Source organism: Sceloporus occidentalis, unplaced genomic scaffold (genome assembly GCF_023333645.1).
Source record: "Sceloporus occidentalis isolate IW3139 unplaced genomic scaffold, rSceOcc1.0.p SCAF_40, whole genome shotgun sequence".
Lineage (NCBI taxonomy): Eukaryota > Metazoa > Chordata > Lepidosauria > Squamata > Phrynosomatidae > Sceloporus > Sceloporus occidentalis.
Window position 1 is genome coordinate 337,129 of NW_028317020.1, and position 15,688 is coordinate 352,816.

Genomic DNA, 15,688 nt, shown 5'->3' on the forward strand with positions numbered 1-15,688 from the left:
CAGCCCCTAAATTAACCCTACACACCCCATTAACCACAACAGCCCCTAAATTAACCCTACACACCCCATTAACCACAGCTGCTCCTATATTAACCCTAAACACCCCATTAACCATAACTGCCCCTAAATTAACCCTAAACACCCCATTAACCATAGCTACCCCTAAATTAACCCTAAACACCCCATTAACCATAGCTGCCCCTAAACACCCCATTAACCATAGCTGCCCCTAAACACCCCATTAACCATAACTTCCCCTAAATTAACCCTAAACACCCCATTAACCATAACTGCCCCTAAATTAAACCCCACCTCCCCTAACTTTCAGCAGCCCAAATATTAATTTTATACTTACAGTTAGATGAGTGTCACAGCCATGTGGTTCTGGCCTTCTGGGAGAAGGAAGGGGGCGGGGCCAGTTGTCACAGTGATTACAGGGAGGGACTGGTAAGTAGGAGCTGCTGCTGTGAGTCACTGAAACGGTTTATATAATGAGGGGTATTTTTCAGAGCGTTTGCTCTGAAAAAACCCTCATTTTATAATCAATAAAAATCGATTCAACTAATCGATAATGAAATTCGTTGGCAACGATTTTCATTATCGATTATTATCGATTTTATTGATTAGTTGTTGCAGCCCTAAACCAAATAATTCTCTATTATTGCCAATATATTTAAAACCCCAGATTCGTATTTTCTCTTTTAAGTTCCTGCACATATTGAAAGGTTATAGCAATCCATTTCCTCGTTTCCCATGAACAATCTATACATGGTTTTCAGTACACTACGGTAAATTTTGAGTTGTGTCACCTTAATATAACCATGCCAAGATTTTCTATTTATCTGCAACATCCATTTTAATCTTTAAATTGAACTTCTGCCCTTTCTCTTTGTTTGATTTTATACGCACATGATGGATTGTAATGCAAAATGAAATCACTTGCTAACAGATTGGTCTTGGCTTCAATCCTTGTGCAAAATACTTCCGTATTGTTTGATCACTATAGTGTGTGAGAAATAGGTATGTCTGACATAGTATTTTTTCTAAAACTGTGGGTTTTTTGTTTAAAAGAAAAAAGCCACATACATACAAGTAGTAGTCTGGACTGAATGACGTAAAGTTGTCTTTAGGGGCAGGTTGACTTTAAACTACCAGCTCTTAACCATTTTTGTGTGGCTGTCAAAACTATCATTGTACAACAATATGATAAGAGAAGCCATGAGGAACACATCTGTGACCATGAAATAACCCTCAAACAGCAAGCACTTAAGGGACACTTTAGTTCCAAATATTTTTTAATGCACATTGGTGTCCATGTTGCATTGCCTCAAGAGAAATTTACAGTTGTAGATAAATAGAACCGCCTCCCATCAGAAGTAGTAGAGGGTAAATGTAAACATGCATGGGATAGGCATACAGCTATCCTTAATCTACAACAAAACCAAGGACTGATTAAGGTTTTAGCAGACTAGATGGGCAGAATGGTTCCTATCTGCTGGCAAGTGATTTGTAAAGTGGCAGAACTATCTTTCTTTTTCTGCCACTAATGCCTCTTGCTATACAATGCAGCACCCTGACTTACTCTTCCTGACACTTTAATGCATTGCCTGCTTACTTTCTAGTCATCAGATAAATTACTTCCAGGTCCCTCTCTTGGGTTGTTGCTGACAGAGCAGTATCCCCAATGCTATATGCTGCTGTGGGATTTTTATGTCCCAAGTGCATTATTTAACATTTATCAACATTAAACTGAAGATGCCACATTGTATAATTCCTTCAACGAGCCACCTGGCTAATGGATTAACACACATCACAGGCACACTTAAAGTAAAGAAGCACAGATGACAACAAATTATAACACATGCACCAAACCTTTAAACTCAGGTCATTACCTGGTCATTGGACCGAACAGACTCCACAAGCAGCTGGATAAGCGTTTGATAGTAAACTGAGGGCAGGATTCTTTCCTCGGACAAGTTCACCTTGACCCGTAAAGACCCAAGCTTCCCTCTGAGAGACAGAGCGCCACAAAGTCACATAAGTGCAAAGGTCCCCACAGAACAAAACCACAGGTGAGAACACACACAAACAATGATTACCCACAATGGCACACAGCAACATTATGCTATGATATCACACACAATTTCTTTGTATGTAAATGGTGCTGGAAGTGTGCTCGGGTCTTAACAAATATTTTTACAGGCATAGTGAGTCCCCGATGCGTGCATTCATTTTTTGGTGCTTAGGACACCAAGAGGTAAAATGACTTGTCTATGTTTATAAGGAGCTGACAATGGAATTAATCCAGTACACTCTTCATCAGACAGTTGGTGTTACCAACTGTGTCACACCCTCTCCCATAGGGAAGTTATGATATGAGGTCACACACACACAGGTATGTCACACACAACTGGCATCTTTCTACCCGTTCTCCTCCTCCATGTTTCCAAAAGGCAAGAGACGGAACCAGCCAGTCACTGCAGGATTTCTGTGCAGAGGCTCCAAGGGGAAACAAACCTAGAGGAAGTGTCGACAGGGTAAGAGGTAAAAGACACTGTTCAATGGACTAAGGAAAGGTCTGAGGAAATATGACTTAAGTGATGAGCATGGGGAAAAAAAAGAAAATGTGAGATGGTGGAAAGAGAGAGAAATGTGGGAGAAAAAAATGCAGGCAGACATATTTTGTATAGAGGTTTTAGATACCTACACGACCCAGGAAGTCATTCTTTCCAACCATGTCCCAGTCCCAAACCTCAATGCTAATCACTTGATCTGCAGGATCCATGTCATCAATCCCTCGCAGGTCAAATTCCAACACCTCATTCCATCGAGGGAAACGTGTCCTTTTAATTACCTGAAAACAAAGAGTTCAATGATGCCCTTAACCTTTGCTACAAAAACAGCACACGGTGTATAGTCAGTGTCACTACTTAGGTCTGCCCTTGAACAAAAATAGAATAAATTCTGTTCATGGTGCCTGTGTACTATACTTGTTTATGCATTTTTTGATGCAAAATTACATCAAGGTGAGAGGCCTGTGATTTGTGCAATGGTATTCCCCATACTGAAGCATGGCAGAGAGATACAAATATCATAAGCAAGTAATCTTCTTATCTGCAAAAAAAGGTAAAATTAAAGAGAATATACCTTTGAATAAAAAAAAAAGCCTGCATTGCACCAACATGGAAATTAGAATCAGAACTATTGCATTGGTACATTACATGTTAATCTCAAAGTTTTTCTTCAGTCTGTTCTGCATTCACCCAGAACAATGTTTACCAAATACTCCCACACAGTTTTAATGCCAATAAAGATTTGTATACACCACAAACTCAAAGGACCCGTGGGGCAGGGAGAGGAGTTTCCAGGTATAGAAGGATAACATAGCGAGGAACGTTATACTCACAGACGTTTCCAAGGTTTGGTTATTGCAGAAAATTCGGACAAAGGGGTCAGAGGTTCCAGAAATGTCTCGGGGTGCAAGGTCTCTTTAGAAAAGACAGGAAATAACCAAAGCGTCAGTCTAATAACACATGAACCTAAATCATGTAACACCACAGACCCTGCACACTACAAAACGTCCAACCTAGATTCTATATCATAGCGTTCTCTTTAACTCAATGTGCCATTTCATTAAACCTCATCACCGCAACTCTCACAGACTTATGATGCCTGTACGCCATGGGGTAGTACAGAGGAGAATGGCGTATCTTTACAATTGCGCATGGATATAGGGCTGTATTGCTCAGTATAGGATGCACAATTTCTTGTTGTTTATGTGCATTTTACTTCCAATCCAGAAATACAGTCCTAGCTCCTGTCCCCTTGCCAAATGCTAATTCTCACTACCCCCCCAACTCAAATTATTTGCAGTGTTGCTAAGCACATAAATAGTTGCTAGGGAACCACAATCTTCAATGCCTCACGTTCTGAACTTGGAAACTGTCACTACATGTCTACATCTGAGGTCATGTTTTCCCAGTAGACCCATCCTTTGGAACATCATTAGGGAACCTTTCTGTGATGTCTTCTGACTCCATCCACGCAGAAAGGTTGAAAACATAAAACTTTTAAAACTTTTAAAGTGCTCCCTCATTCATCGCTATCCACCAATACTACTACAGACATTTAACAATGTAGCGATGAACAACGCAATGATAATTTAGCCAAACCCAATTTTGAAGGTTCCCTGACCCAAGTTGGCAACCTCTCCCCCTCTTCTTCAAAGCCTCCCTTCTGCATCTTCACCAATTCGATTTTGTTTTGCTTTTGATTACACTAGTTTTTAACCACACATTATAAAATAATTATTGAATTTGCAGTGGTGTTTTCTGTCCTAGGCCAACTAGGCCTGGGGCGGCAACCCCTCTACCAACTAACCAGGGGCAGAATGCTCCCTGGTGTGGGCCGGTTGCGGAGATCAGAGATCTCCCTTGTAAGGCAAGACCACCAAGCTCCAGGTGATATAAAATACTTGATCTTACGAGCTTAAAGGGAGAAATCAAGTGAGTTTCTCCATTATGCATTGGTGAGAGACTATCTCATCCTTTTAAGCTACACACTGGATTTCACTGTGGCACTTAAAATGGTTAAAAAGATTTTGTGATTATTATATCACATGGCCTTATTTTAGCTTCTAAATAGCTAAAAGTAATATTTTCTCCTGGCCAAGCAGAGGACGTTTTGAAATGCCTTTTAAATATCATTTAATATGTCATGAAAAGGGTCGGTCTTGCTATGATATACAGTGTGCTGCAGTAATACTTGTTCTAAATGGAAAAGTCAACCTCTCAATTTTCCAATATTTCTCAATGAGACACAGACTTTGTCAGAGAAATGTTCTGACACTATAGGTTTATTGGAAAGCAGTCCAAAAAATTAATAAAAAAGATGTGCATTTATCTATTGTTTGGGTTCGAATGACAAGAATAACGGGACCCCACAGTTGTACAGACACTGGTGTAAAGGAGGCCCCCCAACACCAGCTACACCCTCCCAGGCATACCGCCAAGTCAGCGCTTTGGCCTGCTTTTCCTCAGGAGTGGAGCGGGAGAATGTGTGGCTATGTAAGTGTACAGTGTTAGAATGAGTAAATGTGTGGCTATGTAAGTGTACAGTGTTAGAATGAGTAAATGTGTGGCTATGTAAGTGTACAGTGTTAGAATGAGTGAGCTTGCATGTTAGGATGTATGCATGTTAGTTATAGGGGGGCCCTGAAGAAATACTGCATTCAGACACCACTAACCCTACGATTGCCCCTGTTCTCACAAAGTGAGCTTATGGGAGGATCTCAAGATGTAGTCATGGGTAGAGCAATGATGGGGAAGAATGAGATGGACATGAGGCAGGCTGATGGAAGGCATAACCCTGACCCGGGCCCCGTGACTTCTGATGGCCCTGGTACTTATAATGCAAACTTCGGTGCCTACAAAACTGAAAAGGTTGGGGCTAGGGAAAAAAAATGGACCAGAAGATTAATTTGATTAATATTTCCACTATCTGAAATATCTGGGATTCCTTTATGGCAAGCTAGCAGCCAGTTATCACTATTCATCGTGCATTAGTGTTGCACATAGTTCCGCACATGACATTCCGAGACACTTGTTTCTCCCCAGGCAGTCAAAACAGTGGACAGCAATATTATTTTTTTCTATAAAATCATACATTTTTCAGTAATCATTTTATGCAACTTCAACTTGCTATAGAAGGTCTATTGTATGGTCACTGAGGTTTTGGACTATAGTATATACGTAAAGCTTTCTTTTCTGGGTGGAGCAACGGAGGGTCATTGGTTTTAACTGCAGAATGAACTTATAAAAATATAGATGACAGGGTTTCCATTTGTTCATCAAGTTTACCCTAAAGAGCGTGCAATATGTTTTATGGACTTGTGGTATGAAAAGCATACTTTGGACAAAAAGCTACTAGCCCCTGAGCAAGCTGGTCAGCAGGCCGACAGATCTTGGTACCTGGCCTCTAGAACATGGCAGTGCAAGTTGCTTTTATGCTGGTCTTGCATTATATGTAACTCAAGATATATCTCCCCCTGGACTTCTTCATCAGGATCCACTTGGTTCAGGTTAATCCAACTGTCAATACCTGGGGGGAATAGACAGACAGACTAGTCAGAGCCTCCTGATAAAATGTGGCCATGGTATGCTAACTTGAGCACATTCCTGTTCACAAGCAAATCCATTTTGCCATTTGTTATAAATTACACTTTTCCGGGAACAAGACATTCATAAATTCCACCCACCAGTTGGGAGTCCAGAGGGCAAAGCAACATTTTTATTTCGAGCAGATGCTGCGTAATATTCATTACATGGAATCTTATTTATAGAGCGCCAGCAGATACCGTAGCACTGATGAACGTGTGCTATAAATGAGTGTAGTTACCTCGAGGTTGTGATGCAATTTGTTCCTTGGTGAGAGAAATCTTGCCAATTACATCATCATGCCTACAAAAAAGTGAGACAATGTTTAACACCGACACGTAACTATGTCCTGCAGCATTGGTTGAGGGAGCATCTAAAAATGTTAAATTAACCAACGTGGCATTAAGTTTCCACCACTCTTAATTTGCAGTGGCCCATCGCTCCAAAAATTCAATAGTGGAGCCTATGTGCATTTCATACTTTCTGACCAACATCATAATGGTTAGTGACCCACAATGGCAATTTTTTTATACATTTCATGAAGTTCTTCACAACCTCAACTGCTGCATTTTGTTAAGGATGCCAGAAAGCAAAGAAACTTTATACCATCAAAATAATGCTACTGAAATACAGAGTCCTTTCAGTTCAATAATATAGTGAACCAGAAACAGCCTAGCAATAATCATATAATAATCTTACAATATACCCCCAAACAGAAAAGCAGCCAATGAGAAGCACTATGACTATTAAGTCTCCTACTTCCTTTAATATTCTATGCCCGGTGTCTATCTTATGCAGTTGCATGAATGTGCCTCTCTTATTCAACTATGGAAATCTTATCTCAGCCTACAATCTACTGGCTTTAAGTAGCCTCTAGTGCTGAAACCATAAGTGGTCATAGAAGGAAAAAAACAGACTTCCAGCCCAATGGTTGGCTAGTTTCATGAAATGTAGCCAGTGGCATAGTTCTAAACACAATCATACCTACACTGTTACCGACATACTGTACTTTGCAGGAACGTACAGGATGTTCATCTGCGCATAGTGTTTTATGAATCATAGTACTGAACGATTACTTACCCAATTGTGTCTTCATCCATCACATAGAAGGAAAGTGTGTGAAAGCCAAGAGGGAGGTGCAAGGTGAACTCCTCACCCCAAAATGGGTTCAAGTCCCTCCAAACTGTGGCTGTGCTGCATGGACGAAAGACATGAATAGATTTATGTCTCCATTATGTTCAATCTCAAGATGGCATTTTAGCAACTTCACAGAAGAAATGACCTCAGTCGCCACTTGGAGCATTGTTGGCTTCAAGTTATCCCACACAAAAAAGACGGGCAAATACTAAAACATGCAGTAAATTAGAAATACAAAGGGGAGACTGAAAAATAAGCAGCGAAAAAAGTGACCTGAAATAACCGTATACTTAATACCAAAGTGGGGGGAAAGGGTCATTTAAATGTATGACCTTTCTAGGAATTAATAGTTTAAATAATAATAAAAATCATAATAATAATAGTTTAGTGAAAGTTTCATGTATACTTAACCAGCAAGCGCCCCCCAAAATTTCTATATATGTAGACAAGAGATCCAAGAGCTCCTATTTGCAAATGTATGTGGTTTTGCACTAAATAAAATTTTTTTTTTGATGATATTAATTAAGTTAAAAATAATAGCAGTCTTCACAGTTAAGGTCTTAGACCAGGGAAAGTTTTAGCTAATTCATCAGAACATTGTCAGCGATTCTGAAAATGATACAATGTTATCCATTATATTTACTGTCCCTCTGGCACAAACTGGTTTAAATAATATAGAGTGGATCTCAAAACATGATGGTTTTATGTGAGAAACATCACATTCCAGTTTATCCACTAGCTGGAGACCTGTACAATTTCCGCACACAAGGGTTAAATTGTGCTCTCAGACAGCTCCCCTCCTCTCTGTTTGATGTGCAGACACATCAAGGGTGCAATGTGTCCCATGAGTATAACAAGGCTTTATTCCAAGCTTGGTAACAGGCTTAGCAAGGACTATAAATCCATCCAGTCTCCATGGAAACAGGATGAAGGGATGCTGTGAAAAGCATACATCTGAAAGGGGGTAGCCTTCTTTCACACCTCCCCCTTAACTACAGAGGGTAAAACACCTCCTTGGAGCTCTATAGTATCCCAGCCAGAGAGTGCATGCAGGTGAGAGAAGAAATGTAATGTCAATATAAGAACACTGCAGATCAATGTCCCTAAATGAAAAAAAGAGTAAAAAATAACCTTTATCAAATAGTGCGTACATTCTATACTGCCAATAGGGAGGTAATGTCAGGCTACTAGATTTATTGGAGGTAAAAAAAAAGTCTCAATACGTGAAACAGGAACCTTGTAATGTAATACCAGTATATAGGTCATACACGGAGGCTGGAATATGGAGTGGAAATCATATGGAGTAATCTACCAGCAATTGTGTAAAGTGAAGACTAATACACAAAACATTTATACCGATGAAAAAAAAAGGTGGATTCTATGCTATACTACAAAATCAGGGTCCAAGATTGTCCAGTGAGTTTTCTCCCATCATATCGTATATATATATATACTAAATGTTGATGAATAAAAGAATGACATGGTTAACCCGATGTATAAAATGTATGATATTTTCTGCTAGCTCAATCTCATGTTGCCTCTTCTACACTTGTTCTTGTTTTGCGTTGATTCGACTGGAAAGAGAATTACCTTTCATAAACTGTAGACATTGCTCAACTAAATAGCAAGTTGTTAAAGTACAGAGATGCTGATTGCTATAAATACTCTAAGCAGGGGCATCACTACACTGTTTACAGGAGAGGCAGCCATGACCCTGAGTCCCAATGTGCTTTATGCTTTTGCACTGGAACCCCTGTGCCTGATGACAGAACAAAATATCCACTCCCGCTATACCCTAGGGCTTTATGACCCAGAGGATACCTCACTCAGGGCCGATGCGCTCTCCAAATATATATTAGCGTAGACCTGCTTGCTCAATAGAAATGTACATTGTTGTTGGGTTTAATCATGCTTACTAGATACCAGCATGATCAAGGCCAGGGCTGTTCTTTGTATATATATATATATTATTATATAAAATATAAGACTTTCCCTATACCAGGAAGTATGAATTGGACCAATATGACTGCAGATGGAGAACATAAGCATATTATTTGGGGATGTATTAGAGTAAAGAGCTCCCTATACCCTGTATACAGCCATTTGACTTGTCTTCCTGATTGGCTGCTCAATTTTTACATTTAACATATGTGTAACACAAGGGCACTAAGACTGGAGCGAGATAAACCAGGACTTACACTAACTTACCATTTGCACCCTGGTCAAAGAGAGAACCTAAAACAGAGTGGCATATTGGTACATGACTCCAAAACAACCTAAAACACATTACTCCTAATGCAAGCCACCATTTCTTTAGAGGATGCAGAGAACTAGGGATGTGTCTCCATGCATGGTGGAGCGGTAAATTCATCGCCCCTATTTGGCAGAAAACCGTATCCAGAGTGTCTTCTAAAATAGCCTTGCTCATGTTTGATGCACTTGACCCTATGCTGTCAAGACCAAACCAGAAACTTATACACAGAATTTGCACCTCAGCACCTCAAAGCATAGCCAAACATCGGAAGGGATACCCGTCTCAGTTCAAAGACATCCAGACAAACATGTGAAACCTCATCACCACGGAAAAAATTACAGCCAAGCTGCAGGATAAGAACAATTTGAGGCAATGTAAATCACACTCTTACACCAGTCACCCTACGCATCTAACAACAACCCCCAGTGGTGGGGGGTTAGCCCTGTGTCGTGACTCTTTCCCTCTTGAACCTCTCTTATTTGTCTCTCCTGTATTAGTTTCTTTCGATTCCTCCTTCTTAAATATTTTAAGGGTGGCAGCAGCAAATATAGCAGAAACATATCTACCCCAACATACCATACATATATAATATACCATTGATATAGTGTAGCCAAAAGAAATCAACTTCTACCATTCAATTTGTTGTAACCTGCCATCCTGTTTACTCTGTACTTTACAAAAGTATTACAGATTTAAATAAAATATGTGTAACACATTTTACTACCGAGGCATTAAATAGGAAACAGTAGAAATATATTAAGAGCATCCAAAATGGTCACTGGACTATGGGCTATCAAAACGGTCTTTATAATACGCTATAGCATTTTCCATAAATTTAACTTTTGTGAAGGCTAATAGAAGCGGTGTGGCTTGTCACATATGATGGCTGTAGGTGCAAAATAAAGTTCTTTTCTTATTTATTTCGAAGCATTTTCTCTAATCCTCCACCCAAAAAACCCCAGAATTTTCCACAAATCTATGTTACCTCGTTATGAGTTATTCCAGTTAAATCCGTACATATCCATACCTAGTCTGCAATGTTTATTTAATTTATTTTGTTCAGACTTTGCTGTAGAATTCAACAAAACAAAAACGTCATTGTGTGACCAAAGTCTAACAGAGAATGCTTTTAGTAATCTCTTGTTTGATCAGGAGTCTCTGTGTAAAGACAAATGTAAGCAGCTACATGTGCAAATATGTGCTCTAAAAGATATAGTATTCTGTAAGTTTACAATTCAGTAGTACATATCACTACTACTATTACAGATCAGACTAACACATAAATTGGATTTACAGAAACTAAATGTGAGGAGAGCTGTACTCAAACAAGTTCACAATCTAGAAGGTTTTATCAAGTACATGACCCATTTGGTTCTCAATGTGTCAGAACATCTCAAGGGCCAACAATCGCTGCCCTGTTTACTCAGTAGACTGTCAAATCATAGTTTTATCATATTTGAATGATGTCATAAACATGATGAGAGAAGAGGGCTCCGAACAGAGAACATCTAGCGGAACCAGCAGCTTGGTAATAACCAAACTCTGGAGAGAAATGACCTCATACATCTCGCAATAAATAAAAATCACACGGGACAGCAAACTTTCTTCTTAATATTGTACATTTGGTCATCAGTAGAGATAATATACAAGATATATATGTAGGGCTGAAACAACGAATCGATAAAATCGATAATAATCGATAACGGAAATCGTTGTCGACGATTTCCGTTATCGATTAATCGAGTGATCGATTCGTTGTTGGAGCACTCGGCTCCTTTTACTTACCTCCGCGAGCGTTCCCCGCTTCCGCTACACGCGCTGCACTCTCCGCCTTCTTCTAGTTGCGAGTGGCTCCGTTCGCACAGAGCGGTTCGCTCTGTGCGAGTGGCTCCTTTCGCACAGAGCGAACCGCTCTGTGCGAGTGGCTCCTTTCGCACAGAGCGAACCGCTCTGTGCGAACGGAGCCACTGGCACAGAGCGATTCGCGGGGGTGGGGGTGGGGTTTCAGGGGATGCAGGGCAGAGTGGGGGTGGGGGGGCAGGCCAGGGTAGGAGACTGAGTGCAGGGCAGAGTGGGGGTGGGGATGCAGGGCAGGGGGTGGGGATGCAGGGCAGGAGACTGGGTGCAGGGCAGAGTGGGGGTGGGGGTGCAGGGCAGAGTTGGAGACTGGGTGCAGGGGCACAGTGCCAGGGCTGGGTGCAAAGTGCCAGGGCTGGGTGCAAAGTGCTGGGTGCAAAGTGCCAGGGCTGGGGCAAAGTGCTGAGTGCAAAGTGCCAGGGCTGGGTGCAAAGTGCCGGGTGCAAAGTGCCGGGTGCAAAGTGCCAGGGCTGGGTGCAAAGTGCTGGGTGCAAAGTGCCAGGGCTGGGGCAAAGTGCTGGGTGCAAAGTGCCAGGGCTGGGTGCAAAGTGCCGGGTGCAAAGTGCCGGGTGCAAAGTGCCAGGGGTGGGGCAAAGTGCTGGGTGCAAAGTGCCAGGGCTGGGTGCAAAGTGCCGGGTGCAAAGTGCCGGGTGCAAAGTTTCTTGAACAGTAATAGTCCACCTCTTTTCAGAATGTTTGGGGTTATTTTGTTTCATAAATATTGTGTTTGGGTTTTTGTACTTTGAAAATATTGTTTTTTTATTACATCATAACAAAATAAGAATGTTAATGTAAATTTTAAGTTGTTTTTTAACATCCAGTTCATTCAATTATTTTAAATAAACAAAAAATTAGCATATTGTTTTTTTTATCCGATTAATCGATTAATCGAAAAAATAATCGGCCAACTAATCGATTATTAAAATAATCGTTAGTTGCAGCCCTATATATATGTTCATGGTTTAGTAGGGTATGCGTACGTATGTTTATGGGGATACTGGGTTATCTGTAATACTGACAATGATTATATTGTACATCATAACAGCCTCTCACAACTTAAGATATGGATAGAAAATGATATACAGATAAAAAAAACTTGCAACTTCCAGGGTTGTACCACTGAGACAAAATTAAGTGTCAGGAGTGAAAACAGTCTTAAGTAATGAACAACTCAAAGGGGTACAATGAAGAATAAGACTGAAAAAACACTGACAAGTCAATGCTTCCAAGGACAGCCTAAGGAACCCAGTTCCGCCACTAAATTTGGGGCTTGGTACAATTGCTCCATCAACAACAGGCTATCAGGCCCTGACTCCCTCCAACCTGTCCTTAATATAGCATGTAATTAGCACCCACTAAGCATACAGGCTCCAATTATTACATTCAAAGCCCCCAGTACTCCTTTCATCACATACTCAAAATTCTTTCAATTCCTTTTTAATTCTAGAATTTAAAGTTCTTAGCTCTGAGAACAAAAAGCTAGTGTTCTTTACAATCCCGTCTATTCCACTGTAGGAAGTAAGCCTAGCCTACTGAATGACCATAGTTAACAATGGGTGCTACCCCTAATGTTGATTGCTCTACTTTTGTAGCACCAATCCCCATAATTTGAAAATATTTATGGTTCTAGTTTTTCGGATTTATGTTCAGACAAGTCTTGAGGCTTAATTTAGCTTGTGGAAGTCATTAGCAAGTCAAGCATTAATTGGAATTACTGTATCATCAAGTTTACTAGAATAAAGTCGACTTAATTGATGAGTAACTTCCTTAAGATCAAGTCATATTGTGGGCTGCAAAGGGGCTTTCCATATTTTTAGACTTTTTCTAAAATTGGCCCACAGATTTCCAGAAAGATAAAGTTATATAAATTGCAGTGGGAGAGATGTGTTCACTGCCCCATGAATGTTCAGCAGCTTTTAAAAATCCTGATTGTGTGATACCGAATGCCATGTAGGGTGAATAAAATGGTTCCAAGTGTAGACACTAACTGTTGGAGACATGTTGCGCAACCTTTCTCCACATTTGGTGGCACTGTCTCTTACTTCATTCCTTCTGAGAACAGGTCTATTGGACTTTCTCAAACTAGAATTAAGAGGCAATTACAACAATTCAGCCAATCATGTGCAGTCACTTCTCCTCTCTTACCCCTTCCTCCTTCCCAATCCACCTTTTCCTTTGCTGCCTTGGTATGGAATTCCATACCGAGTACTACACAAATGGCATCACCTGCGACCTCCAGCCTTCTATACTCACTGTCGCTGCATTGGATTCCCACAAATTATTAGTTTGTAACAAAAGGGGGCGCGATTTCTTTATAATGTGATTGCATTGGTTTCTTTTGTTTAACACACGAGTACTTTATTTAATATGCATTATTAAAAAAAAAAAAGACTGTTGCAATCCATATATGCTATTAAGAAGTTAAAAAGGTTAAACAATTTGGAGTTGACAATTTTCTCTCGATGCTGGAAGTACTATTTTTTATTTATTTTTTTATCCTCTGCATTATCCTATGAATTATAAATGCTGTTTAGGTGATGTCTTCTATGTGTAGTAAAATGTACAATTAAGGTAGGTGATAAATGTATCTTAAAAGGTTTCAGTTTGGTAAGGAGGGCATATTTACCATAAGCATGCTTCACCCAGGCAGGGTTTGCCCCCAACATATTGGCAACTAGGCTGGTTGCCAGGGGTACCATTTTATTTTTATGGGTGTTAGGGTGCAAGGGAATAGAGGAAGGTACAATTTGCCTAGGGTCGTTTTTCACTTTAGGCAACAAAGTGCTGAAAATCAACAAATGCCAATGCAAAACAGAGACAGCTGTGTTACTTTACTCACCGTGCCACAACTTCATTATCCACCTTAACAATGCAGTAAGGGTCACTGGATCCAGACCTGGGAACAAGTGGGTAAAGGGAAGACATTAATAATTTGAAATGATAACAAAGAGAAGCTTGTTTTCATCTGCTGGCTAATATATTTAATTTTATCAAGTTTCACTAAAAACTATCAAGTTTCACTCGCTCACCTTGAAAATATGAGTCAGTGTGCCCCAAAAGCATTTGTTTCGAGGCAGTTCTGAGCCACAGTGACATACCATCGCACACCCTGGCCACGTTACTGCGTTCCTATGCAGCTTGCTGGACGAAGGTATAATACCTTTACTAAAGCTTGATGTTTAGTAACTAGACTAAATTTCTCAGCCCACATAACCCTGCCTAAGAAAAGTATAATGAAATATAGTGTAATTCTCTAATAACACCTGAGAACTCTTGGTTTCTGCCCCAACCTCAGGGTCTCAGAGTGAAAAGGTAGATTCACACAGTCTGGAACTGACTTCTTCCAATACAACCCTGCTGTGATGATATCCCAAATGGTGCTTTTGCTAATACAATATTATGGCTTATATCCATGCTTGAATGCAGGTGACCCAATTATGTGTATGTTTAAATAATGACAAATTAAGGTTTCCATGAAGAAAGCTATTAGAGCCATTTGGTTAACATAGTTGAACAGTCGCTATATAAAATCTGCACAATGGTCTATTAAACGGTTAATGTTACACGAGTCTCTGGGTCAGCTCATTAAGCAAGTTCCCAGCTATGGCTATAATGCAGCTTGTAACCATTTGCCTTGTCTTTAGTGATGCTACATTCATGTAAAATAACCTATTCACAGCATGTAGCAATGAATCAAATGTGTTTGTATAGTAACCAATATGTGTTTGTAAGGGGGTTATTTTTATTGAAAGCTTGGATCACTGGATAAACTGACACTATTTCAAGCTGGATTTCTTAATTCTAGGAACATTCTCAATATTTAATACTCAGATAAGGCAGAAAAGCATTGAGAATATATTGCATTAAAGTTTTATTCTACATGATTACGTTCCAGTTCCGCTTAGACAAAGATAAGGTTAAAATAACCTGTAATCAGCCTTTCTGCTAATGCCCACCAATATCTACAGTGGTAACATTTGCATTTTCTCAGAATGACACAGCTTCGGTTCACGTCCCATGTCTTAAACCCCCTGCCTCCCACAAGCCTTCATCAGCTGTTTTTTTTTTTAATTAGGATTACTAATTAAATAATCAACACTGATTAGGTTTGGGGAGGAGTGGAGGAGAAGTGAGAGAGTGTAGAGATATGAAGGACCCATCTGGTTGTTTAAAAAAAAGAAAAGCATAGTTTTGGCAGAGAGATTATTCTTTTAACATGCTCCCACGGGGGTGGTCTGTCTGGGGGAAATGCAAGCTGTGTTTAAATGTGGATTTTTTTTTCCTT

At 40.1% G+C, this 15,688-nt stretch overlaps 1 protein-coding gene across 1 annotated transcript in view; it reads right to left on the reverse strand.

Moving 5' to 3' along the window:
* Window positions 1-15,688, reverse strand: part of RASAL1 (RAS protein activator like 1) — a 55,599-nt gene that overhangs the window by 36,123 nt on the left and 3,788 nt on the right. The window contains exons 2-9 of the mRNA XM_089489420.1: window positions 14,243-14,299; window positions 7,236-7,349; window positions 6,397-6,458; window positions 5,970-6,099; window positions 3,407-3,488; window positions 2,708-2,854; window positions 2,426-2,517; window positions 1,893-2,010 (exon numbers count right to left, since the gene is read on the reverse strand). Coding sequence (XP_089345546.1) covers window positions 1,893-2,010; window positions 2,426-2,517; window positions 2,708-2,854; window positions 3,407-3,488; window positions 5,970-6,099; window positions 6,397-6,458; window positions 7,236-7,349; window positions 14,243-14,299 — 802 coding nt within the window. The remainder of the gene's footprint in view (window positions 1-1,892; window positions 2,011-2,425; window positions 2,518-2,707; window positions 2,855-3,406; window positions 3,489-5,969; window positions 6,100-6,396; window positions 6,459-7,235; window positions 7,350-14,242; window positions 14,300-15,688) is intronic.